At 60.0% G+C, this 26,461-nt stretch overlaps 1 protein-coding gene across 1 annotated transcript in view; it reads left to right on the top strand.

Moving 5' to 3' along the window:
- NOL4L (nucleolar protein 4 like) overlaps positions 1 to 22,615 on the top strand; it is a gene marked incomplete at both ends in the record, with an annotated part of 53,413 nt that extends 30,798 nt beyond the window's left edge. The window contains 7 exons of the mRNA XM_084296432.1: positions 9,985 to 10,126; positions 19,088 to 19,359; positions 19,577 to 19,762; positions 19,854 to 20,045; positions 20,128 to 20,250; positions 20,459 to 20,660; positions 22,416 to 22,615. Of these exons, the coding sequence (XP_084152558.1) occupies positions 9,985 to 10,126; positions 19,088 to 19,359; positions 19,577 to 19,762; positions 19,854 to 20,045; positions 20,128 to 20,250; positions 20,459 to 20,660; positions 22,416 to 22,615 (1,317 nt within the window). The remainder of the gene's footprint in view (positions 1 to 9,984; positions 10,127 to 19,087; positions 19,360 to 19,576; positions 19,763 to 19,853; positions 20,046 to 20,127; positions 20,251 to 20,458; positions 20,661 to 22,415) is intronic.
- Positions 22,616 to 26,461: the final 3,846 nt, after the last annotated feature.

The following is a 26,461-nucleotide window of genomic DNA, read 5'->3' as shown; positions in this document are numbered from 1 at the left end:
GCCAAGCCCACGTAGGGTTACGAGAGCATTCAGAGTGTGTCCCACGGATCTGGTTCAGATCTGGTTTGGGTTTCCCACAGCCGTGAGAGGTCGCACCGGGGGCTCTGCGTCGCCTCGCAAAGCCGGTTGCTGACGTGCTGCGTGTTGACTTTGATCGAGTCACACAAATGGCTGCTTCTTAATTGCCTTCTCCCTCTAAAAGGGGGCTAATACCTTAGAGAGACTTCTGAGGTCTCGCTCGCTAATAAAGCTCTTCGAGAGCTCGGATGGCAACTACTTTGAGAGCGTGAACTGTTATTAATGATTTCCGTTATTATAGAAGATGAAGCTGTGTGGTTCAGCTTTGTAACCTTGAATCATGCACTTGCTTGTGTTTCTGCTCCTGTTAAACCTGCACAGGCAGGCTCGCACCTTGCTTGGTTGCACAGGCTCTTAAGTCCCCCATCATGAGGCTTGCCTGCACAAAATGAGCGTGTGCATCTCTGAGGAGCCAGAGGACTCACAAAGATGGATGCTGAAAAAACAGCGTGGCTTGAGGATGGTTGGGAATGGGGTTAGTGTCGGTTGTGTTTCAGTCGATTCAGTTCTGGTTGGGGTGTCTAAGAGGTAAGCTGTGAGGGTCGGTCTCAATTTTTAGCACAATGCAGACATCCCTGCTGGTGCCGTGTGTTCATGCTTTGACAAACAGCGTTAGGGGAGAGTGGATCACGCTTGGCTGCTGGTACCCCGGCCCTTCAGACACTCGGTTCCCTGTATTCCACGGAAAGCAAATTCCATCCACAGAAACTACTCCTTTCTTGCCTCTTTATTTGGCAGTGATTGGTGTACTCCCTGAAGTATGCTGTATTTCCTCTCCATCTCTTGGTCTTGGCTCCTCAGGGAAAAAAAAAAAAAAAAAAAAAAAAAAGGCAGTTTTATTCATGCATACGCCAGATGCTAACAACTGTTACTCCTACAGAAGGAGCCACCAAGAAGTGGGAATACAGCCCTCAGCCCACAACAAATCTGGTCTATAATAAAGTTTCCCAAAGCTTTACTCTCCTTTTTTTTTCCCGGCTCTGCTCTGGGTGCCAGATAACTTAAAATACAGCGTTGATAAAAGTTGTGTCTCCTCCTGCCACCTGACTGTGGCCCTCCTTCAGCTGCTCTCTGCTTTTACAGCCCTGCCCTTCTTGCCCCGCTCTCCTTACAGGCCTCACTCGTGGCAGATTTGCATTTTTGATGCGTATTATCTCTTAGTGTGTGATGCTCACGGAGCATCAAACGCAGGAGGGCCCGTTTGTTATCTAACCTACTTTCCAGAGGCACAAGAACATCAAGTGACTTGCACAAGGTCGCCCATGAGTCAGTGACTCCTCTGGCATGATAGCCGGATCCTGCATCGTGCAGTCCTTGCTCTCACCACTAGATCCCTGTGCCCACGCTCATCAGCAACGTAACTCCTACAGTTTTCGAAAGGTGGTTGACTCCTGGACCTGGCAGCAGCCCCGGTGCTGCCTATGGAGCCTTGCCTGGGGAAAAGATGGCAGATTAGTACCTTAAGGCATTATTATCTGAAATTGGGATAAGCTGTGCAATGCGTGGGCAGTCAGGGACTCGGGGCATGGTTCTTGTCAAGACCTCGAGCTCAGGCTGTGGTGGCATTGGCAGTGACCTGCCTGGGCAAGCGCTGCCTGACAGGGGGCCCAAGTTTTCCGCACGGGTAGGTCTGTGTCCATGAGAAAGGGTTTGCAGGGATCAGAAGTAATGAACACACAGAGAGGGAAGGAAGCGACTTATAAATAATATATTTGATGTGTATTATATATATAATATAATAACAGTAGTACTGGTTTATTATGTGTTTTTTTTGTTTTTTTGTTTTTTTAAACTTAATCCCGTAAGGCACTTACCCCTGTTCTTGACAACTTGATAAATTATTATTACCGATTCTGTATCTAATTGCCAGTTATTTCCCCCCATAATAGTTTGAATCAGAAAAATGCCCACCAGCAGGCAACTCCACATGCTGCCCTCCGGAGCTCTCCCAGCTCCTCCTGGAGGCAGCCCCGCTTCCGCCGGTGAGCCCCACTTCTGCCAGCCTCGTGACCCCGAGTGCTGGCACAAACAATCGCATTTCTGTCGGGCTCATGACCCCACTTGTAGCGGCAGTGACCCCATTTGGGGTCAGGACCTCCAGCCTGCATGGGGAAAGGCTCCTGCCCGGCAGCTCTCGTGGAATTGCGTTTCCACCCTCGCTCCCTGTGTGGACGCGTCTGCTCGGCACTAAGTTTGCCGATGCGAAATTTAGGTTAATCCGTTTCCAAAGTGGATTAACCTAGCCCACACAAGGGCACTTAGTATAAAATAAGTGTCCACATGGGGAGGCAGCACGGAATGGTGACTGGGCTTTAAACTCGCACCCTTGCTGTTTTGTGCTCCTCTGCACGACAGCGCAGCCGCCTCGGTCCCGCGAGGACCTCCGCTCCCCAACAGCTTTGTGCCGGTCCAGCTCGAAGCCGAAGGGAGCTCAAGGAATAAACAAAGCCCGGCAATGGGAAGGGGTTAAAAGCCCGCTCCGCCGAAGTCCACGCGTCTCCCGTTCACCTTAAATGGTCACGATTTTATTTTAGCTCCAGGGAGGAGCAGCAGCCATCGAGCTGGAAGGAGCGTGGGGCAGGCCCGGGCTGGGGGCTGCAGCCGCTGCCCCCCTGTTGGCCACCTCCCGTGGGACCCCAGGGGATCCCCAGGGGACCCCCAGGGCCCCGTTTTCACCCTCCAGCCCCCGGCCCAGAGCTGGAGGGGCCAGAGTCCGGCCGTGCCCCGTGCGCCTCCCGGCCCGGTGGTGCGGGTGGTGCCTGGCACCCCCACGGGCGGGCCCGGTACCGGGGGGGTTACGGCGGGGGCAGGCTCCGCTCGGCTCGTCTGGTGGGAATTTCCCCCGAGTCGTTACCGGAGGGCAGAGGGACCCGGACCCGGGCCATTGGTGCCCACCGGGGCACCCCCGGGCAGCCGGGGGGCAGCGGCCGCCGCCACCGGGGCGCAGCCTGGACGGGGCGGCCGGGCACCGCTCGCTGCTCGCGGCACCCCCGGGGCTCCGGGCACCGTGCCCCGGGCAGGGGGCTGCCGGGGGGGCTGCCCCAGGAGCGGCTGTAACGCTTCGAGGCGGCCACGGGGGCGCGGAGCGGGGCCCCCGTCCGCTCCCCCCCCGTGCGGCCGGAACAAAAGGATTCGCCGGGGGCTGCAGGAGGGGGCTTGGGCACCGTGCGCCCACCGGGCTGCCGGCAACGAGGCGGGGAGGGGGGGTCCGGCCCCGAGCCCCCGGGCACGGCCGAGGGTGACCCCAGCTCCCCGGGGTCCCGACGCGGACAAACCCCGGGGCTGAGCCGAGCGGCCCCGGTCGGGGTGCGGGTCCCCGGGGCCGTGCGGTGCCGAGCGGGGCGCACCCCCCCGGGGGCCGTGCCGTGCGGTACCGAGCAGGGTGCAGCCCCCCCGGCTGTGCCGAGCCGTGCCGTGCCGAGCCGTGCCGAGCCGAGCCGTGCATTCTCGCGGCTCTCCAGCAGGCGCCCGGCCCTGGACATTGTCTCTTCCTCCCGGAGGAAGGGCCCTCCCCGGCCCTCCACAATGTGCTCTTCCAGGCGCGGCTCCCCGCGCCCCCCGCCCGGTGCGCCGCCCCCCGCGGCCCCGCTCCCCTTCCCCCGCCGCCTCCGCCCCCTCCTCCCGCGGCCGCCGGGGCCCCCGCTCTCTCTCCCACCCCCCCCCCAACCTCCTCTACTCCTCGCCTCCCCGTCCAACCTCCCCCCCCACACCCCCCGCCCGCCCCCCCGGGAGCCGGGAGTGACGCGCTCCGCAGCGCCGGCCCCTCTCCCCGGGCAGCAGCTGGCTGTCAGCCTCTCCGGAGCGCCGCCAGCCCGGGCCCCCTCCCTCCGTCCCTCCGTCCCTCCCCGCCCCGAGCACCGAGCCGCGCCGCCGGGCTGGCGCAGGCCGGCAGGGCCCCGGCCCCGCTCCAGGTAGGCGCCCCCCCGAACCTTTTCCCGGACCCCCCCCCCCCCCTTTCCTCCCCGGACCCCCCCCCACCCCCCCTTCCCCTCTCTTTTTCCCCTCGGGGGGATGCGCGGGGGCTGCGGGCGGCGGCGGGGGGCGGGCGGGGCGGGGGCGGGGGCCCGGCGGCGGGGCCGTTCCCCAACTCCGGGGCCGGGAGGAGGAGGAGGAGGTGGTGGAAGAGGAGGAGGAGGAGGAGGAGGAGGAGGAGGCCGGGGGGAGCGGCCGCGCCGCCCCGCTTCCCCGGGAAGTTGCGGCTCGGCGGGGCTGCGAGGAAGGGTTAAGGTTAGCGCGTCCTTCCCCGCGCTCCCCCTTCCCCGGAAGAGCACAAAAGCCCAGAAGAAAGTGGGAGGAGGCGGCGGTGGGAGCGCTCCGGCCCCATTAATTCCCGGGCACCGGCCCCGCGCCGCCGCCGCCATCGCCGCGCCGCTCCCCCGGCCCCGGCCCCGGCCCCGGCCCCGGGCGGGGATTGTGCTGGAAATAGCCTCCTCCTCCCTCGAGGTAAAGCCCTACTTACGTGTCAATCCCCGCCGCACGCCGAGCCCCGGCTGCCGGAGGCTTTGCGCCGCGATCCGTCCCCGCTTCCCCGCGGGCGAGGCCCGGCCGGGAGCGAGGAGCTCGGGTCCCGACGGCGGCTCCGCGCCCCTCGGTGTCCCCCGTCCCCGCCGGGCTCCGGCCGTGGCTGCCCCGGCTGCGGGGAGGACAGCGGTGCCCTTTCGTTCCCGGCAGGGTCCTGGCGAGGAGGAAGCGCCGAGGGGGTCCCCAGGAGCGGGGCGCGTCCGAGGGGGCGAGCACCGGGACCCCCGCGCCGGGCGACGGCTGCTCGGGGCAGGGACAGGGGCAGAGCACGGGCAGGGGCAGAGCACGGGCAGGGGCAGGACAGGGGCAGGGGCAGGACAGGGGCAGAGCCGTCGTCGTGCCCGGCTCCCTCTCCTCGCACCGACCCCGGCGTTCAGCACCTCCCCGCTGAACAGCAGGAGCGCGGCACGGCCCGGCCCGACCCGCGGGGGCAGCCGGGGAAGGGGCAACCACAGCCCTCGCCCCCTGCCCGGGCAGCATCCTGCCCCTCGGTGACCGCGGGGCCTCTCCTCGGGGTGATTTTCCCAGAAGGAGGACTCCGAAGGGGGAGGGGGGGAGGTAGCGATCCTCCCTTCCCCTTCCATTTGTTGTTCCACGTTGAGGCTCCCCCGTTTTTGGGAAGTAACAAACACTCATTGTTGCCGTGTCCCGTACAAATCAGCAGAAATTGCCCTCGGTGAGGACGCCCGGAACCTGACAAAGAGCGCCCGGGGTATTTTGTTTGGCGCGTGGATGGCGCACACGAGTGGGCAGCGCGGTCACGGATCGCTGCCGCCACGGCCGAGCGTGCTCGGCTGCGCTTCGGGGCTCCTCGGGCTCCCCGAAGCAACGACCACTACAGCAATTGTGGCTGCGGTACCAGTCTTTGCCCCGGAGTGGTTTATCTTCCATTAGTAAGCCTTTCTCTGCGCTGAACTGGTTAAGTTAGGGTCAAATCTGGTTCAATACCTTCTTGGCATGCTCGGAGGGCCGGGTTTAAACAGTTGCTGAGACGGAGATGAGGCCACCTTCCTGATAGCTGCCGCGTGGGCTGGCGCTGGGAGCTGCGTGCCCCGGCGGGTCGTGGCTGGCACCGAGGTGGGGTGCTGATGGGCCTGGCGGTCACCCGTCACCTTTTGTTGCCTCTAAAAACACTTCTGCTGCTGGTGGGAAGCTGAGCGAGGCTGCCTGCCGAGGGGTTGCGTGGCACACGGCCTCGGTTCCTGCTCCACGGAAGGAAATCCGACCGGGACAGGAGGCTGCGGCTTGAAAGGACGTGTTTTAAAATGAAAGGCCTTGAAAAGAGAAAACAAACTATCCTCAGAACCGGAGCCTGGAATATTTAGCGTAAGGCACGGCGTGCAAAGGACTGGAGAGACGCTTGCAGGGCAGTCCCTGAGAAACTGAGCCAGGCTGTAAAATAAGCAGGTTACCGATAGCCTTGCATTTATTTACGAGATACGGTTAGAAGAGCAGCTCCCCCCTGCCCTGCTCAGCCCGCGCTACGGGAGGTTGTTCTCCAAGAAGGAGAGCTGCTGGTGGAGAATCGCTGCCTAGCAATTAAAGCGTCGCAGTCCGGAGGTCTCGCTCCTGCTCCCGGCCCTGCCACCAGCCTGCTGCCTTCTTGCACGACCGGTGCAGCCGTCGGGACCCCGGGATTCTGGCTCGATAACGGGAGGAATACTTCCCCAACGCAGAGGAAAGTTGAGAGCCTCAGCAGATGAGTGCACACACGGTGCTTGAAGATTCGTGAATGAAAAGTGGGACAGAAACGCCGAGCGTTCGCTCTGCACATGCGAGTGTCTGCCTTTGCCAGTTGGAAAACATTGGCTGCGAGTGTCTGTAAAGCAGCTGTGAATATTGGACTGTAGATAAGGAGAGGAGCAGGGATGTTGTTTTTCCAAACCCTGCGCGGTGCCTGGAGTCCTGCTCCGATGTTTGGGTGTGGCTTGTGAACGCACCAGCAGGATCCGACTTCCCCTTTCAAAAGAGGAGCTGCACGCACACTGCCTGACCCTTGATCGCTCGGTCCCTTGAACGTTGGAAACAAAGCGATGGGACTTTACAGCGGGGTGAGAAGATCTCTCTGGAGAGCTGGGCAAAGCAGGAAGGAGGAGGGCAGCGGCCACAATGCTCGGGTTTGAGGAGGGACTGCGGGCCGGCGGAGCAGGGCAGGCGCTATCGCTCCCCTCCGTGCCACGGGTGGCGTGGAGCTGGGGACGAGGCGGCCAGTCCTGAGACAGGCGCTGGTAATGGATTGTGTTCTGTTTTCTAATGAAAGTTTCATTTGAAGTTTGTTTACAGGAAAGAAGAAATTAGCAGAGAGAATTCTCCTGAGAACCCAGAGAGGAAAAAGAATGAGCTGCCTGACTCGCAAGCCAAAAGAGGGTGGAAGGGTAGATTAGATTTACCGTATTGCTCCGAGTTGTAGCTGTTGCTACTGTTCAGAAACGCTTCCTTGTTTGCCTGGACAGCGGAGCCCGCTGTGAGTCTGTGCTCAGCCAGGTTTCTGGCGTTTGGAGAAAATTCGGAGCTGCCCACCCAGCCAGGTGTTTTGATCCCATGGCAGGGTGCTTTGGTGCCGGGAAGCTGTGCCGCAGCCCCGGGGTCTCCTGGCGGCTGCAGGGCAGTGCTGGGAGTCACTGCTGGCACGGGTGGGTAGCAGAGGAGGTCACAAAGCCCGGGTGTCCAACCCTGATGGGTGTCGTGAGGAGAGAGCGTGCCGGTGGCCACCAGTGGCCGTGCTGGCAGCAACAAGGTGGGCGCAGGGGCACGGAGGGTGCCAGAGCCACAGCTGGAGCTGCTGGGTTGTGCAGCAGAGCAGCTCCCTGGGCTGCAGCTCCACTCTGTTTAGGGAAGAGGCACAGAGGCCCAAGGAGCTCCCAGGGCACCATCGCTTGGTGCCAAGCAGAGGGGCTTATCCAGCAGCTCATGCCCCCAGCTCGGGCTGCTCATTGCTGGGACCCCCTTGAGGTGCTTGCCGCAGCATCACCAGCAGTGTTAGCTGAGCTTGCTTGGGGTCTGCTCTGCTCCTGGACCCATGCACTGCCCAGGAGGTTTATCCCGTTTGCGTTTCGGATGGGGGTATTAGTGCCGAAAAGCAGGCGGCCTTGGCTGAAAGCAGAGGGTGACACTGGGGACACGGGGATGGGGTGGCCGGGCAGGGTCCCGCATCCACAGCATGCTCCCTGCTGGTGGCTGGAGCGTGGACCTGAGAACATGCGGCCGCCTTGTTTGTCTTGAGTCATTTATAGCTTATCAGTTTCTGGTTTGATACCCAGGGCATTTCTAATAATAGGCTAATGTTACTGCACCTCGAGAGAATTGTACACGTTTGTACAGCACTTTACATAGCATGTGCATGCAAGGCATCTTCATGGGTCTGATTTTCCGACTCGTGTGATGCCTCCTGGGCTACATTTGGGTGCTGAGGCTGGGCGTCCTGTGCAGTGCGAGCCCTGCAGAGTTACTCCTGAGCCAGGCACTGTCCGAAAAACCTTCTGGTCGCTCCCAGGGCTCCTCACCCTCCAGCTGCCAGGTGTTCGGCTGTGGGCAGCGAGGACCTTGGCATTTGTGTTTGTCTCTTAAGCTCCGACAGTAATCTTGGGTAAGCCTTGTGCAGAAGGCCGGCTAGGAGGGTGGCTGGCTCCCTGTGAGTGCGTGCGGTAACGGGACTAGAGAAAGCGTGCAGCGGGGAGACCTGCGTGCTCCTCTCCTGTACGTGCAAGATGGAGTTTGCAGAGAGGCAGGATTGCTTCCTGGCTGGGGCAGCAGCTCGGTGTGCCAGCAGCAGCGTGCTTCCCAGTGCCTCCCAGCACCTCCCAGCACCTCCCAGTGCCTCCCAGTGCCTCCCAGCGCCTCCCAGCACCACCTGCCCTGCTCGAGCCCCGTACAAGTGCAGGATCTGCACCAGGGGCCCCTTGCCTGTGGGTGTGGTGTGTGCGGGCACCCCGGTCGCGGGGCAGTGGGCAGCTGAGCCGTAAATTCCAGGAAACTCCCCAGGAGGCCGGGGGTGGCGCGAGCCAGCGCCCGCAGCTCCTGCCTGGGGCCAGCAGATGTGTCTGCAGGGACAGGGAGCGGGAGGAAAAGCACAAACCTGTCTTTAAAGACATTTATTTGTTCACAATAAAAACTGTCAGCCAGAGGCGGCCAGACAGGGCAGTTTTTATGAGGCGCAGCCTTACGTTGGAGGGGTTCTTGCCAATTGCTTCTTACACGGAAAGGGAGCGGGTGGTGTGTGTTATCTCAGGACGAGGGGAAGGAAAGAAAAGGAGCTGAGCGTTTACAAGCCTTTGAAATTCTTCAATCAAAGGGAAGCGCGGTTGAAAGCGCTTCTGGAAACATTTTTGGTGTTCCCCTCCACCCCGCAGCCCTGGATGCGGTCTCCGTCCGTTATTTTGGGAGGGCGGCCGGGGAGAGGAAGGCAGATAAAGGAATTGCCGGCGGGGCCGTGTGGATGCGGGGACGCGCATCTGCTTCCTGCGAAGCGGCGTGCTCGGCTCGGAGGGCTCGGCTCGGGGAGCTCCCCCGGCCCCTCCTCTCATTCAGGATCTCAGCACCGCCGGGATGGTGATGGTTTTGAAATCCTGCGGCTGACCTTTCCGGCTCTGGAAGCGATCCAAGGGCTGTGTCTCGAAGTACTGTAAAGGTTAGCCAGAAGGGAGAGAGAAAATGTCCTTTCAGCAGCAGGAGTGGGAGAGAGGAATGTAATCTATGCCGCTGGGAAGCCGCTGCCGGGGCTGGCAGGGCTCTCCTGCCCCAGGCGGTGCCTCCCGGGGCGGGCAGGGGCCACCGCAGCCCCTCCGCCAGCCTCCAGCCTGGACGAGCCTCAGCCACCCAGCCTTGGGGTCCTCCCTTTGCCAACACAACCCCCTTCCCTCCAGGGAAGGGCCTTTTCTGCAGCATCGGGCAGCTGGGGGCCATGGGGACCGATGGCACCATCCCCGGCTACCCCCCCGGACGCCCCCCTGCAGCAGATGATTTGGTCTCGGGAAAGTCTGTGATGTTTTACGGAGCCGTTTTAATGGAGCTGCGCCCTGGCCCCAGCTCCCACACGCCGCTCGCTTGCCAGAAACACGCTGGTGTGGATGGAGATTAAAGGGTAAACTCCAGGGCTCAGCCATCCGCTCCTACAGGATGCGAGCTCTTTCTAATTGTCCTCAATTAGAGACAGTGCCATTGCTCAGGCACGTCTTCAGGCAGGAAGCAGAGCTGGGGCGTTCTCCGCTGGGAAAACCACCTACCCCGGGGCTGCTCGCCAGGGCTCGGGGCCGGCAAGTTTCCGTGGGGTGCAGGAGCTGGGGGCCGAGTGGCTTTTAGGAGGGCGTGCGGCCGGGAGATGCTAGAGCTGGGGAACGGAGGAAAGAAAATAGCTCGGCGCCTTAACCCTTTCCTGCTTGCCCCTAGGATGAGACATCGGTGAGCAGCGAGGACTTTGATATGAACGACTCCACATGGATCTCAGCTGACCAGCACCTGAACTCCAGCCTGAGCCCCAGCCAGGACGAGAGCATGCGCAGCCCGCAGAACCTGCACGGCCAGGAGGACGGTGAGTGCCCGCGGCGGGCGGGAAGAGCTCGGCGCCTCTCGCTCGGGATGTTTTTGTGACTTATTAAACATTAACCAGGCCTTTCTGATCAGGTGTCCCACCTGGAGGATGGATTTCATATCGGCACAGGCTTCGAAGCCTTCCCGTTCACCTCCAGCTTGCATTCAGCCGGGGCCCTCCCCAGCTCCCAGCTGAGGGTCCCAGCTCCTCCAGCGCCGGGTGCTGGGGTTCCCCAGGTGTGGCGAGGAGACCCCCTTAGTCCTCTGCCTGCCACAGGGAGGAGACCAGCCCTTTGTGGTGCTGGCTGCAGCTTCCCATGCCTGGGAAGTTGCCCTGTGGGCAGTATGTGTGGTCCCCAGGCGAGAAATGTGTCCTCTGCAGGAGCCAGCGGTGATGAGGCTGTGGGGTGGCCACGGGACGTCTCCTCGCTTTGGGCAGGCGCTTGGAAGGGGCTGGAGGTGCTGCACGTGGGATGGGTGGGAGGGAGCCTTTGGCACGAAGTTGTGTTGTGTTTCTTCTGTGAAGCCAGCTGGTTTAAAGAAATGCTCGAGTAAATAAGTGGTAGAAGCACGAGCTCAGGTCAGAGTTCATCTCCGTGATGCTTGCACGGGTTCGGTGCTCGGACTGCTCCTCAGCCTGTGCTCAGGAGGTTGAAGCCCTTATCCATGGCTCAAATGCTGCTGGGAGGGCAGAAAGGGATTGGGGGGCAGCCCAGGCTGTGGGGGGGAGCTCTACAAAAGGGGTCTGGAAAACCCCGGGAAGGAAAGGGCTTTCATACCCACGGGTCTCCCTGGGGTGGCTCTGTGTGGCTGGAGGCAGGGTGACCGGGATGCTCTGTCCATGAGTCTGGTGTGCCATGGCACCCAGCTCCTGTTGCAAAGCTGCACTTTGGGGAAACTGCTAATTGTAAAACCATCCAGGAGCCCGGCAGCCTCAGTGGGGATGTGAAATTGTCCAGTAATGCACTTCCCTGCCCGGCGAGGCTGTGCCGGGGCTGTGCCCACAGTGCTGGGAGGGCATTTGGGTGCTCACACCGCTCCGGGGCCAGGCTGCACACGCAGGGCTCCCATGGCAGAGCCTCGAGCACCCCGGCCTCTCTTACCCATGGCCTTGCCGGGTCTCTCCACATCCCCCAAACTTTGCTGTTCTCCTGCCAGGACATTTCAGGCATGTGGCTTATCCCTCACCGCTGTATTCCCAAGGCTCATTTACAATCTAGAATGACACGGTTTTGAACCCTCTTCTCAACGCTATTATTCACCAGGACAGTAATTTAATAAGGGACGCACGTATTTAGGCAAATCAAAGTATTCTCACTCAAGCTAAATCCTTTCTCTGCCCTCTTAGGAAATGCGTCCAATTTTTCATGCCCTGTGATTTTTCTTCAAAAGCAGGTGTACTCTTTGGGGCCCTTCTTGGCTCCTCCAGTTTCTCTTGTAAGGTTCAGTTGTGAGTGATGAAGGACAAATAGCTCCTTCCTTTTGTGAGGAATGGAAGTGAACTGAAAAAAGGGGAAACCTGGCCCACGGCGCTCCCAGAAGGCGATGCCGTGGCCCAGGCAAGGGTAGTGCCAAGGGGGGACCTGGAGGGCACCGGGCTGGAGGAAAGGAGCACAGCGTGGAGAGGGGGCATCGTGTCGTGAAGGGAAAGGCGAATTACTGGCGGGAGGAAGTGAATGCATGTGAATTAAAATGTTGAGTGCTCTTCAGTTTCCTCTTCTCACGGCCCATGAAAAGTCTTTTAAAGAATCAAACGTGTTTTCCCGTGTTCGTGCTCATTTATTTGGGCTGTCCACGTGCAAGACTCCCAGGGAAACCGGTGTCAGCAACCAGCACTTGTAAACTGTCCAAGAGGCACCGCACGGAGGACACAAGCCGTGGTGGCACCAGGGTCTGTTCAGAGTTCTTCGTGCCTGGTCTCCTGCCCCTGAAAATCCTTCTCAGGTTCTGAGCTGCTCCCGTCTGCCGTCGTGTAATGGGAAGGGTGCCTGGAGTGTGTTTTCTGTGAAAGGCTTCCTGAAGCATAGACTTTTACTGAAGAGTTGCCTCTTTGGACAGCAGCATCATCTGACACGCTTGCTTAAAAAAAAGCCTTGTTTGGAGTACTGAAGCACCAACTTCAGGTCTTCTGGAGGGCTGCAAAGAGCGCACTCTCATATGACACACAAGCACAGCCGCATGAAATCCAGAAAGGCGTGAGAGCAGGAAGCGGCTGTCCCACGCCTTGATACACAGGTATCTGCTAAATCTTCAGAGAGCTAAAGAGCAGCTCAGACAGAAGCCAACGCCTTATTTTGTCTGCGTGCCCAGAAACCTTGGCCCGGTATAACCACGCTGCAAACAGCGTCAGCCTTTGGAACAGCGGGGAGAACAAACAGGAGCTAATGGCTTGGGGAGGTAAGGGATAACAGAAGACACTGTCGGGAGAGCATCAGCAGCAGAGATGGGGCTCGTGTTGGGATGCGTGGACGTAGGGACACGCCGCAGGGACATGTTGCAGGACGCAGAGATGCACAGCAGGATGCAGGGACACGGTGGGACGCGGGGTCAGACAGCCCTGAGCAGCGCCGCCGGCACAGGCACACACTTGCTCCTTCCATTTTCCTTTGTTACTCATCCTGCGGGCCCCAGCACGGAAAACGTGAAGCTCCCTGCAACATCCCTTCCCCGTAGGATGTTACTCACAGCGTACGTGCCCCGCAGGAAGCCGGTGGATACCCAGAGCAGCAGCAAGATCAACATCAGCTTTTTGCTGCTGGAGCTGAGCCATTGTGCAGGACATCCTGGAGGGACGTGGCCGTGGGAGCCAACACGCTTTGGGAGCAAAACACCCCAAAAGGGGCGGCGTTGTGCTCACCCCACACCCGTCACCCTCCCCAAAGTCCCGGGCATCGGGCTCTGCATTGCCTGAGCTGGCTTCAGGCATGGGCAGCTGGGGTTGGGAGGCCAGGGGAAGGGGCAGCTTCTCGCCCCTGTCCTTCCTAGCAGGGGGGCTGGCTCCCCAGCACTGGTTCTGCCTCCTTGCAAGCACGGGGCTGCTTTGTGGCACCATCCTGGGACAGATTGCTCTGGGTGAGGTCCCTGCGGCACCATCCTGGGACAGATCGCTCTGGGTGAGGTCCCTGCACGCCGTCCTTTGTGCCTGGCAGTGTCCCTGCTGAGCCTGGGCTGCCGGGAGCAGCAGGCGCTAATCCAGACCTTGGAGAAAGGACTTTCTTAACCTGCTTAGCTGCGAAGGCGCACGCTCGGCAGGGCATCCCTTGGGAAGGCTCCTGGGTGCCGGGGACGTCCCCTGGGAGCCCTTCGAGGAGGAGCCACAGGGATGTGCATGTGGGTGTTATTTCTAAATGATGTTCTGGGGAGCAAGGGGGGGTTTGTGGCTCCTCAGGACACGTGGAGAATGGCAGGGGCAGCACAAACTGTCCCACCTCTTCTGGCACCGCACACGTGCCATGGATCCTGGTCTCAGCACCATCATTTCTCAAGGTGCCTCTGACTCTGCACATCTCCAGGTTCCCTGCGGTACTGACACAGCAGAGAGATTTCTGGGGAGAGGAGTAATCCCCTGGAAAAACGTTCAACCAGAAGCCAGGCAGTGCCTGCACGCTGAGCTCAGCCTGCCCCACACCACAGCCACCCCGACAGCTCAACCACAGAGTGCTCGCTGCAGGGATTCAGCAGGCCCTGACCGGATCTGTCTGTGCTTTTCCCAAAGCCAAATTCTCACTTTTCAGGGTTCTGTGATCCAGTGTGGGACTTCACCCTCTTGGAGACCCCAGCTCGGGGCCGTCCTCCCCGCTCTGCCCTGCCTGGGCCGTATGGGGCTGGTGGCTCGCTGTGCCCTCACCTCTCCCCAGGTCACCTCTGTTGATCGGGGGGCTCAGAGGCCCTCTCCAACAGCGGGCACCCTCGTTCCAGCTGCTTCTGGAGCCTGAGGAATGCAGCATGGATGCTGAGGGACCCCAGCTTCACCCACCCTTGGAGCTGAACAGGGCACAAGGCTCCCTGCGCCTCCCTCCATCTCTTCCCCATCATTTTGTTTATCGCAAACCCAGCACCGCTGAGCAGGGCACCTCAGATCCTGGAGCTTCCTCCTTGTGCCCCAACCTCCATCCCCAAGGAGGGGCAGCGGGGTGACCCCTCAGAACACGCCTTAGTTAGTAGGGTGCTCCCAACCCCTCACTGCCACCATCCCGGCAGCGGGGACAAGGCAAATCCACGCCACGAGGCCTCCTGCAGCTGCGGTGCGGGGCAAGATGTCTGTCCCGAGGCCCTGTGCTGTGTCCGCTCCCTCTGGCCATGGGAGACGGCACCGGGGGGCACCGGGGGGTGCCGGGGAGGGGCAGCGGCCTCACAGCGCTGCCTTGTCCGGCCGGGCCCGCCTGCGGCCGCGCTCCGTGCCCAGCCGTGCCAGGTGTCCGGCTCGCCGGGGGCTCCGGGAGGGCGGGCGGGGAGGATGGAGGTTTCGTCTGGGACCTAACGAGGTTTGCATTAACGGAGGAAGACAGGAAATACAGTGTCTGAACTGGATGCTGGCCAGCCCCGCTTCTGCGCATCGCCCGTCGATGTTTCAGTTTTTTTCTTTTTTTTTTTTGTGCGTCTTGGAGGAAATCGGCCGGGCAGGACCTGGAGAAAGCAGACGTCCCCTCCGGCCTCCCAGCACCCTGCCCTTGGGTGCCGAGGCCCTGGAACGCCGCCCGCTTGTGCCTGATGAAAGCTGTGCTCCTGCCCAGCAGTGGCCCCCCGCGAGGCCCCCTTTCCCACTCCGTCTCTCTAATTTGTATTAAGTATCCCTTCCTCGCAGGCTTTCCTCCTCCCCTTCTTCCCCCTTCTCGTCTCTTTTGTGAGTGAATAATTTATGGCACTTTTCATCTTCCTGGCTGTTGTTACAGTCAGACGTCTGTGGGATGCTTTGAACACTTTTGACAGTCGTTTGCAGGCTGGATGCGAAGCTCCAGCCCGTGCGGTTGACACGGCGCTGGGCACGGCCGGCACTGGGCACGGCCAGCAAAGGACACGGCCACTTCTGCCACCACCATGGGCATGGGCGGGCACAGCCGGGGCAGTGCGGGGAGCAGGGGGCTCCCCAGGACCCCAGAGCTCCCAGTGTTGGCTATGGGTGGGAGGGCAGGGGCTGAGCCCCCCGTCCCAGTCCCGGTCCCGGTTGGGGGCTCGGTGGCCCCTGCCCCGCTGTGGCGGTGCGGGGCTGCGGCGAGGTTTCCGTGGGCCGCTGGCTCTTACATAAGCTCATTGTTTTCCAAGTCAAAAGAGGTTTTGTCTTCGCTCTGGAGATGTGACAGGAGGAGGAACAATTTGCCCCATTCATCTTTAATTCTGCCTTTGGACAGCGGCGCGGTGGCCCTCGCTGACATAGACGTTAAACCCAACCACTTCCCTGCCGTAAAATCTCCCGGGGAGCAGGTGTTGGAAATCTCCCCTTCCCCTCCTGATCTCTGCAAATCCAGTGTCACAGAAATCAAGGATAATCCAGAAGCCTCTTCAAAATGAAAACGCTGAGCCCTGATTAATTCATTTAATAAGTGACTGATCCCCTCCTCCCCCATCACCGCTACCCAAGAAGCCATTTTGCTTCTCCGCTTCCCTGGGATTGGCGCAGCCGGGGAGGGACGGAGGCCACAATAGACCCGGCGCTGCCTCCCCGCTCCGCAGCCGCCGCTCGCCCTCGCCCCTCGTGGTGCAGGAGCTGGCGTGGCCGAGGCAGAAAGGAGCAGGGATCCCATGCCGAGGGTGCTCCCAGCCCGGCCCCTGCGCCCGGCCGCGCGCGCCCGGCTTTCAGGGGCTCCTTCGCCTCCAGCCCCCTGCCCGCGGAGCCCCCCAGCTCCGGAGGTTCGATAGGGGAGTGAAATATTTCGCTTCCCCGACTGAAAGATCAAACCAGCTCGAAGTGACATTGTTTTTACAGTTCCATCTGCTTCAATTAGGTCGTGGGGGTGGAGCAGAGGGGCTTCCAATTATCCTCATTAGAGGGGCTCCTCGCTCAGCCAAACTCCAGCCGCGAGCAGAGAGCTCACGAGACTCGTGCTGGTTGATAATGAATATATTCATGGCTGCACAGCCTGGCTTTGCTCTCCTGCTGCTCGCGGAGCCCTGCTATTTATCTGTGTATTTTGGGCGCGCTCTGGGAGTTTGCAGAAAAGCTCCTGAATTGCAGAAGTTTGGTGTGCGCGTCTCAGCGGTGGTGTCCGGGAGCGCAGCCCTCCCTCACCTCTGCTCGTGGTCCTGCGGATGCCACGTCCCTGGTGGAGGGTGCGTGGGGCCAGGCTTGGGACCAGGCTCTCCGACAGCATCCCCTGTGGCCTAGGGAGCCCTAGGTCTGGTCCTAGCACTGGGGGGGGTCCGGATCTGGCCCCCCAGGGCAGCACTCGCTGCTGGCCATGGGCCGGAGCTGCCCTGATGCTCCCTCCCGAGGGCTTCCCCGTTTTTAAGCTGGCTGAAGCCATTCCCGTTCTGATCCGAGGTCCTCGGCAATCTGGATTTGCAGCCGTTTCTCTGCCCACAAGACTGAGATTAATCCACCGCTCTACCAACAGAGCTTCTGGGAGAGCACAGCCCATAAAAGTGAAGAATTAAGAAAATTATCTGTAGCTCGTGGGTTTACAGACCTCGCTATTTACATCCATTCATCCTCGGTTTAAACGAAATTGTTCTTGCAGTAGGTGCTGGTCCCTTACGTTCGATTCCCATTTCATTTCCATATTCCACCTGAACAGGCTCCCGAACACCACTTCGTGTTTGCTTTCGGTATTTTTTTTGTCTGTAGCAAAGCCAAGGTTTGTAAATGCGGTGGGACCGGCTGGAAACCTGGTCTGCAGCTGCTGTGCGTGTGTCGTGCTGCACAAAGGCAACCCCGAGACATTGGAAACCGGGGGGGCCGTGCCTCCCCCTGCACCCTGCCCGGGGGTCTCTGTGCCGGGTGCCATGCCGGGGGCTGCATGCCACCCCGGGGAGCTGACGGGAGGTCCCTGCCGTGGGTGCTGATGGTGTGGTTGCTGTGGCCGTGCCCAGGCTGGTGATGGGGCCTGGTGTGCAGCTCGTGCCTCCGCACACAGCAATAATGCTCCTTAATCCCCCCGAGAGGCATCGCAGGATGAGGCCGGAGCCTCCCTCTGAGCCCTGTCTGCATGTTTTAATTCGGGGATGTTTTAATTCGGGGGCTTGCAGGGGATGGAGCAGTCTGGGAGCAGGGAGCGCTCGTGCCTGTGCTGGGGCGGTTCGGGACACGCAGGGCCCTGGCCGGCCCCCACGGTCTGTTCGGATGCCTGAGCGTCCTCAAGTCTGTTTATTTTAAGGGATACAAAGTCCTGCGCTGCTGCAGCCTCCGCAGGGGTCACAGGAAAGTTCGCTGCAGCCTCTCATTAAAGTTCCCTGCAGATGCTGGCCGGGGTTTGGGGAAAGAAGGAGGAGGAGGAGGTGGTGGCAGCAGCCGGGCACCGTCCCTCTGCCCCGTGCCCACACACCTTTGGACTCTGCGCCCATGTGTGGGCAGCTGGTGGCACGGGGACAGGGTGACCCCACAGCCTGACCCTGGGGCTGGGGACCAGGGACCAGAGGCTGGGGATCAGGGACCGGGGACCGGGGCCCAGGGACCGCCATCTGCTTGTCACCGGCTGCAGCTTCTTTGTTCGCAGCTCGGCGCACACTTGCACAGGAAGCGGCTCCCCACGTGCTTCGCCCTTTCCCTCTCGCAGAGGCACCTAATGAAATAAAGGATTTACTGCAGCGAGGGGGAGGGCAGGGGCAGGGGCTGAGCGGGGTTTGACAACGTTGTCCCTGGCCTGGGGTCGGGCTCCTTGGTGGGCGTGGGGCCGCTGGCAGCACAGGGGATGGGGACGGGAACGGGGACAGGGATGGGGACGGGGATGGGGATGGGCTCTGCTGCAGCCAGGCAGAGCAGCACAAACATGGGAGGCTGGGGACAGCCAAACACCCGGCTGTGTGAACGGACAGAGGAAGAGAAAGCAGGTTTGGGGCAGGGGAGGGTGCGTGGTGCTGCCAGGGCTGAGCCCATGGGGTGCGGCGAGGGCGATGCTTTGCATGGGCAATGGGGCACTGTGGGGAGGCCGCGGCTGCCAGCAGAGCTTTGCATTTGGAAAAGCAGCAGCAGGAAGAGGGAGGGCAGGGAGGGGCGGTTGTGGCTGCCCTGGTGGCCCTGGGGATGGGGCTGAGCCCAGGAGGGGCACGGCACAGGGGGACGAGAGAGCCCGAAGGGGGCTGAGGGCGGTGTGTGACTGGTGCTGGGGGCACGGGGACGTGGGCAGGAAGGAGATCTTGAGGAGAAGCCTCGCCAAGGGGTCTGCAGCCTGTTCACAAAGCTCCCACAGCTGCTTGCAGGCTGCACGAGCCCGCTTTTACCTCCCCAGGTGATCCTGTGCTCACACGAGGGGCAGGTCCCCAGGTGCTGGAGTTCATCTCCTCCCTCCCGTGCCGGGTCCCAAACCGTGCCAGGTGCACCCCTTGTGAAAGCCCTCGGAGGCGAGGGACCCAGGCGGGGAGAGGAAATGCCCCTTTCTCCTCCCTGCAATGCAAACAGAAACCTAAAAGGACCAAATTCCAAAGTTCTTATTCAAGCCCGGGCTCCACAGCCCCAGGCAGGGGTGCGGACGGTGGGACTGACACCTCCAGAGGAACAGGGGGACAGAGGGACAGGAGGACAGCTGGCTGGCCGCGGTGCAGAGGGTGCAGGGAATGACAGGAACGAGGTGGCGGAGCCATAAAGCGATGGCCCTACAGCCTCCAGCTGCTGCCTGTGAGATCCCAGAGCTGGCTGTGCCCCGTCTGTCCCTGAGCACCTCGCAGCGAGGCCAGGCCTCTCCGAGCGGCACCGCGGCCGTGCTGTACGTCCAGCCGGGCTGGGGGGGGAATCATTTGGGGGGCCGGGGCTGCCACCTCGGGGCCGTGGCCCCAGGACATCCCCGGGGTGACCGTACGTCTGTCCTTGCAGATGACTCCTCGTCAGAGAGCTGCAGCGGGAATGGCTCCTCCACCCTGAACCCCTCCACCTCCAGCAGCACGCAGGGCGACAGCGCCTTCCCCGAAATGAACGGCAATGGCACCGCGGCCCCCATGGACTTCACCGCCTCGGCCGACGACCAGCCCATCAACCTCTGCGACAAGCTGACCCCTGCCCACGTCACCCCCTCCTACCAGTCGGACAGCTGCAGCACCGACGGGCTGCGCAGCAGGGTCAAGTACGCGGTGAAGACCACGGCAGAGGTACGGGGCCGGGCTGGGCTGCGCAGTCCCGATCCACGGGGCACGGCACGCGGGGAGCGAGCGCACGTGGTGCTCATGGGCTGGGCTGCGAGAGGGAGGCTGGGACACAAGGGGAACAGCAACATCAGGACAAGGAAAGGGCTTCTGAGCTGCCCATCCCATGGCTGTGCCTGCGGGGTGGTGCGGGGTGCCCACGGTAACCCCCGTCTCCTCGCAGTCCCCGCCATACAGCTCCGGCAGCTACGACTCCATCAAGACCGAAGTCAGCGGCTGCCCTGAGGACCTGACTGTCGGCAGGGCCCCCACGGCCGATGAGGATGACGACGACCACGATGACCACGAGGACAACGATAAGATAAATGACTCGGAAGGGATGGACCCGGAGAGGCTAAAGGCCTTCAACGTAAGGACGGCACCGCGGGGACGGGGTTGGGGTTAGCGAGGCCACCGTGCGCCGATTCGGCGTTCCCACCTCGTGTCTCTGTGCTCTGCAGATGTTCGTGCGCCTCTTCGTGGACGAGAACCTGGACCGGATGGTTCCCATCTCCAAGCAGCCCAAAGAGAAGATCCAGGCCATCATCGAGTCCTGCAGCCGGCAGTTCCCAGAGTTCCAGGAGCGGGCTCGCAAGCGCATCCGCACGTACCTCAAGTCCTGCCGCCGCATGAAGAAGAACGGCATGGAGATGGTGAGCGGCCGCCCCTCTCCCACCTTGCCGTGGGGGCCTGGCAGCAGGGCCTGAGCACGGCTCTCCCCTTGTGTCTCCTCAGACCCGGCCCACGCCGCCGCACCTGACCTCAGCCATGGCCGAGAACATCCTGGCCGCCGCCTGCGAGAGCGAGACGCGGAAAGCAGCCAAGAGGATGCGGCTGGAGATCTACCAGACCTCCCAGGTACCGCGCTCGCGGCAGGAAGGGTGCAAAACGGGGCAGGAGGGGAGAGCGGGAGGACTCGGAGCGAGTTGGCGAAGCGTTTTCAAAAGCCTTCCTCGAAGTCACGGGGCTGCAGGGTGGGGAGATGGGGAGGGGGAGCCCTGCTTGGTCCCGGCCACGCGTCGGCCCTCGCGGCCTCGCTGCAGCCAGCCTCTGCTTCCCTGTGCAGGACGAGCCGATCGCCCTAGACAAGCAGCACTCCAGAGACTCCACAGCCATCACCCACTCCTCCTATTCACTGCCAGCCTCGTCCTACTCCCAAGACCCCGTCTACATCAATGGAAGCCTGAACTACAGCTACCGTGGCTACGGGTCCCTGGGAGGCAGCCTGCAGCCACCCGCGCCGCTCCAGACAGGGAACCACAGTAACGGTGAGTGGCCCCCGGCCCCCCCAGCACCCAGCCCCGCTCCCGCAGAGCCTCTCCAAAAATCCCCTCTGCCTCGGCAGGGCTCTGCCCCACGGTTCAGCTCACCTCGTTAGCAAGCGGTTAATTGTTGACCTGAACTTGGAAGGACAGTCTAGGTGGAACTGGTGGAGTGAAGGAGTGTCACTTAAAAAAAAAGAGAATCTGTAGCAGCTATTAATAATTAACAGAGCGAGTGCCTATCACCGCCCTGATCTCATGGCTGGTATGAGCCGTTCCCTCCCCAGCCTTCATCGCCTGCTCTCGGGGATGGGGCCGGGGCCGGTGCAGTTTGGGGCACAACCAGCCCTGGCCGCAGCTCAGGATGGCGAGGGGCTGCCTGGCAAAAGCAGCTGGGGAAACAGAACGGATGCTGCAGGGCGAGAAAGCCGGAGGAGAAAGCAGGCGAGGCATGTGGGGCCGGCTTAGCCGTGAGCAAGTGAGCAGAGCGGAGCAGCCTGGGCTGGAGCTGGGCATGTGGGGGAGCACGATGGGAACAGGAACGGGCAAAGCGAAGCTCCCCGGGCAGCAGCCCTTTGGCTTTGCTCGCCCCCCGGCCTGCCATACGGCCCCATTGCCACGAGCAGCCCCGCTGGACACCTCAGGGGGTCCCTCCCGGCCCTGCTGTGCCTTCACCCACCCCGTGCACCCCGGCTTCCTGCCCCTGCCCTCCCTGGTGGAGGGAGGATTTGAAGGGATGTGATTTCCGGAGTCCTGAGAGATGCCTGTCTGGGATTAACTCTTATCATCCCTTCCTAATGCTTCTTAACCCTGAATAAAGATCCCACCCTGGCCTCCAGCTGCTGAGACCTAATCCTTGTGGCTGCCGTGGAGGCAGCTCTGGGCCCCCTCCAGCCCAGCACGCACGGCCCTGGCCCCGCCGCCCTCCTCGTGCTGGGCACAGACACCGAGTGAGCCCTGGGCAGGAGACAGCAAACAGCTACAGCCACGTCCCACTGAGAGCCCCAGCAGAAGCAAACAGGCTCTGTTTATAGCAGACATCAGCAAATTTGCTTCTTTTTAATGGATTTTTAAACCTCTGCTTCCCAATTTTTTTTTTCCTTTGCTCAGGCGCTTGCCCAGCGCCGTGCGAGCACGCTGCCCTGGCATGGGGCAGGATGGAGCCCGCAGGGGGCTGCTGCCCCCAGGCTGCCTCCTCCCTCCATCCCCTACCGAAGGCGAGTCTTGCTCAAACCCACTCCTAGTGTTTTGCAGGACTCCATTTCATTGATGGACTAAGCCAGGGACACGTACAGCCCAGCGAGCGCACCCAGCCCTCCCCACGCCGTGTGTCCGGGCAGCCCGAGCCTGCAGCCTGCACAGCGCCTCTTGGCCAGTGCCCCCGGGCTCCCGTGGGCTGCAGTTACCCAACAATAAAACAGGGAAACGCACCCTGGGCAGGATGTGACTTGTCACGTGCAGGGGAAAAAGCAGAGACTGGAGGATGGGTTTGAGCAGGGGCAGGGACGTCCCTGGCAGGCAGTTTGGCAGCGCAGGTTCGGCGCCTGGCAGCTCGGGGCTGGCAGGCGGCGGTCACGAACTTCCAGCAGAGCAGATGAGGCAGACTGCAGGAAGTGATTTTTGTAATGTTGACTCAAAAGTCCCTTCCCTCGCAGCTCGTGGCCGCTTACCTGTGCTCGGCTCCGAGCGCAGCTGCGGCATGGGGTCCGGCTGGGGACCTGCTGCCTCGTCCTGAGCTTCCCTCTCGCTTCTCCTTGGCAGGTCCGACTGATCTCAGCATGAAAGGGGGGGCCTCCAGCACGGCCCCGTCCAACAGCACCAGCAGGGGAATGCAGGCCGCCCAGCTCAGCCCCACGGAGATCAGCGCGGTGCGGCAGCTGATCGCCGGCTACCGGGAGTCCGCGGCGTTTCTGCTCCGATCTGCAGATGAACTGGAAAACCTCATTTTACAGCAGAACTGACTCCTCGTGTCTGCGTCGCTCCTCTGTCAAGAAGACAATTTATACCTGCTAGAAAGAGGCTCCCAGCAGTGTCCTGCTCAGGACCACCATCGTCCTCCCGTGAAGCAGTGGGTACATGTAGTTTTAGAAGGTGGAACCCAAAAGACCTGTTTTCTTTTACACTCCAAGCACCTGGGACTTCAGGCACAAGGACACATTTTTGAACCGTACCACCACACGTGCGTCCAGCTGACCAGAAGCCAAACCTGCGGCTTGGAAGGATGTGGGACTTTCAAGGGCAGAAGGGAGCCTGGGGAGGTTTGGGGCTGCAGATGTATTTAGAATAACCTTTGTGGACCCAAATGTTAGAATCCCGTCCCCAGATAATTTCCAAGTCTTAGGTGAGCTGAATCACATATTTATTGAGAAATGGACCCTCCTCACCCCTTAGTAATTTATTTTTCTGAAAATGGATTCTTTTGAGTTTGTACAGATTGCCAGTTTTTTTTGTCTGTCTGATCGGAAGGAGTTTATTCCTGTGAAATAACACATTCCATATCACTACACTACTAATTTCCAGGCAGCTATGCCTGTTTCTCTGGGGAGCCCTTGTCCCACAGGGTGCGAGTTCGCCATCCAGCCCTCGCGCCTGTAGGTTGCTCAGCCCCCGGTAAGCGCAGGTGGAAGCTGACCAACGGAGGGAGCGTCCTGCTTAGACCTTGGCGCTAAGCAGCCCCGTGTAGCAGCAGCAGTGGGGGCTCAGATCTCCTGCAGAGACTCGGCAAGCTCAGCAGACCGGCTAGAAGGACGTCTGGCGCTCCTTTAAGTCACTGCAGATCAGAGAAGGAAGGAAGGAAGCACCTGAGAAACACTGTCTCGCGTTCACCATCTGTATTCTACCTCACACTCCATTGTGGGCTTTTTCCAGGACTCCCGAGCTGGCTCTGTGACTGTAAGCGTGGCAGACAAGCGGACAGGACAGCACGGAGGAGCCCGGGACCAAACCAGCAGCCAAGGACCGCCGGCGCCGCGCTCCGTCCCGCCGGGGTGCTGCCGCTGGCCCAGCGCGCGCCGACCACGCTCGCGCCGCGCTCCTCGGCGAGGGAGGCTGTGCTCAAAAGTCTGTGTGAAACCGACACTGGGGGTTGCAACAAGAGAATAAACTATTTAGAAACCACGCACGGGTGTAATAAAGGCTAGCGCGGACTCTCTGCGCGAAAGCAAGCTCCGCCAGCGAGCGGCTCGCTCCTTCCCAGAAGACGTTCGGGCACCGCTCAGCAGCAGACCTGACAAAAAAGCCCTCCAGGGCCCAGGATCCTCCCCCCCTCCCTGGCCACAGTCCTGGAACAAGCCCACAATTCCCAAAGTGTGGAAAAAAAAAACAAAAAAACAAACAAAAAACCATAGTCTGGTCACCATCCTGCCCCGTTACCGTCCCTCTCCCCCAATAATGCACTTCGTTTTGCTCAGTGCAATACCTACTACCAGTGCTGCTAAAACCAGGGACTTCGCTCAGGCACTAGGATGCTGAGCAGAGCCAAGCAATGCAAGGCGCTCTGTAGCCATATAGAGCAGCAAGAAGTGCTGCCTGACACCGCCAATTCTTCTCGCCGCCTCCCTCCCAGTGCTGGCGTGGCTCCTCCCGGCCCTGCTCAAGGGCAGGAATTGTCACCACGAGATCGATTTGATAAGTACAAAACCATATATAGCTCATTTTGACCAGAGATACTCTCTCTCCTTGGAGCCAGCTTTCTTTTTCTTTTCTTTTTTTTTTTTTTTCCCTCTTTTTTTCCTCTCTTTTTAGGCCGCTTTGAGCCTGAGGATGAGGGCTGCTGCTCTGCGGAGGGCGCGGGCAGGAGCTGCAGAGAGCCCTGCTGGCGCGGCCCGGGGCTGTTACAGGTAGCAGAGGCCGGTCCCCCGCCAGGAGTGGACCCGGGCAGCTCGTTCAGTAGCCTTCGTAGCCAACTGAACGCCCAACACACTGGAAGAAAAACAAAAACCTAGACCCAGTTCTTAGTTTCAGTACAGAAAAAGCCACCGGCTTTTGAGGACAGGCTTGCCTGGCCCGGCATCAGAAGGGATGAGGCGCTGCATTGACTGTTTTTCCCAAACCTTAAACTTCCCCTGACATTTGGAGAAAAGGGACGGAGCTCCCGGCCGCCCCGCGCAGCCCGAGCGTCCCTGCAGAGGTAAGGTGGAGGCCTGCTGGTGCCGTGCTGGTGTGGGAACGGGGAGCATCGTGTCCGCTCGGAGCACCCCGGGTTGGGGCCGGGCTCCCCCCGGCCCGGCAGGCAGGGGAGCGGGGCTGGGGTCCGCAGCAGGACCCCGGCCCCGGCGGCCGCACGCGAGCCAGGTTCCAGACTCAATGCTTTCCCCAGCACTTCACAAGCCTGCTTGGTTTGTCCACTGCATCCTCCCATACTTGGAATTTATGTAAATATTTATTTTTGTGTGGATACCATGAAGTAACAAACCTTTTACAAAATATGTAACCGCAGCCATTTGTGAAAGTCTTAATGTTAAAGAAAGAGAGGCAGAGACAATCGCTGTCCCAGAATTCTCTCTCTCTACGATTATAACCCAATTGGTGCCTCTGCTCCCGTAAGAGGCCCCGAAGAACATTTAGCCATAGGTTTGCCATCCAGTTCACCGAAAAAGAGGTTACCCAGGGGCTTACGAACAGATTGACATCAGCTACAGTTTGTTTAAAGTTTTATTTATACAAGTTTTAGCTGTCTTGACCAGATCACCTTTGAACTTGTCTTAGCATGTATTAAAGTTTAGTAGCTCTTACACTTTTTTAAACTGCTGGTAGAACACAGATGAGACTCATGGTTGCATAGGAAGGATGTTAAACAGTCTACCCTGTCACAACAACTGATGTTCATAACTTGCAGCTGAATGGTACAGACTCAGATTTCCAAAGCCCTGGTGACAGCCACATCTGTGACAAGTTATGAAACAAACGAGATCGACTACGAATTTCTCTGTCAGGGATTTTTTTTTTTCTTCTCATTTTATTTTTTTGCGAGCCACAGCTTTATGGTTTCTTTGGAGCAAGCTCCGCAGACATCTCAGTGCTCTTTACCTGATCTGCACCCAGCTGTGGCTCCTCTGCAGGCCAGGACTGTTTCGCAGCCACGTTCCTGTGCTCTCCCCAGGCAGGAAGGGGTCAGGATCTAGTCTAGGTTCTCAACAAGGAGTGAGCAGGAGCAGAATACAACAGCTTTCCAGATTTTCTGAGAGGTGAAAGGAGAATGCTGGGTTAGCAAATGGTCTGGATGTTTTTTTTGTTTAAGAAAAGCTAATCACGGATCGAGAAAATAGGCTCTTTTTTTTTGGTGTTTTATTATTATTTTTTTTAAATACAACCATCCTGCCCTGGATGTGCGGTTCCCATGACGGTGTTTCTACATGGGAGAGCGTTCCCGGGATTCCGAGCAGATGTAACTCGTACCTCCCCGATCCAAAGGGCCACTTCCCTCCCACGGGTGGCTGTCGGATTTAGTACCAGTTCATTACAAAAATGCTGCTTTGAACTCAGAGGGTTAATATACTTTTGATTTGTAATTTTTTGTAAAACTTTTTACAAGGTAGCATAGTATTTCACCAGAATACCAACTACAATCCGTCCATGGTCTGATTTTTATATAATTTAGTGGTGCTTTAGAAACTTTTGTTTGGTTGTTTCGGAGCTGTACAGCTCAGTTCTTCGCCTGTATCTACCTAAGACCAATGTGAACCTTTGTATTTTTGCTCCTAATTTTGGACTCAGTGAAAGTGTACTGTTTACATGTACAGAACTCCCGGCCCCTGTGTGTTCTGCAAGACCTGCTGTTGAAGAGGAAGCTGCACCTCACCCGGTTC

The sequence above is a fragment of the Netta rufina genome, assembly GCF_964035555.1.
Source record: "Netta rufina genome assembly, chromosome: 16".
In the NCBI taxonomy this organism is placed as follows: Eukaryota; Metazoa; Chordata; class Aves; order Anseriformes; family Anatidae; genus Netta; species Netta rufina.
The sequence above is the reverse complement of the archived record's forward strand: the minus strand, read 5'-3'. Positions and strand labels throughout refer to the sequence as shown.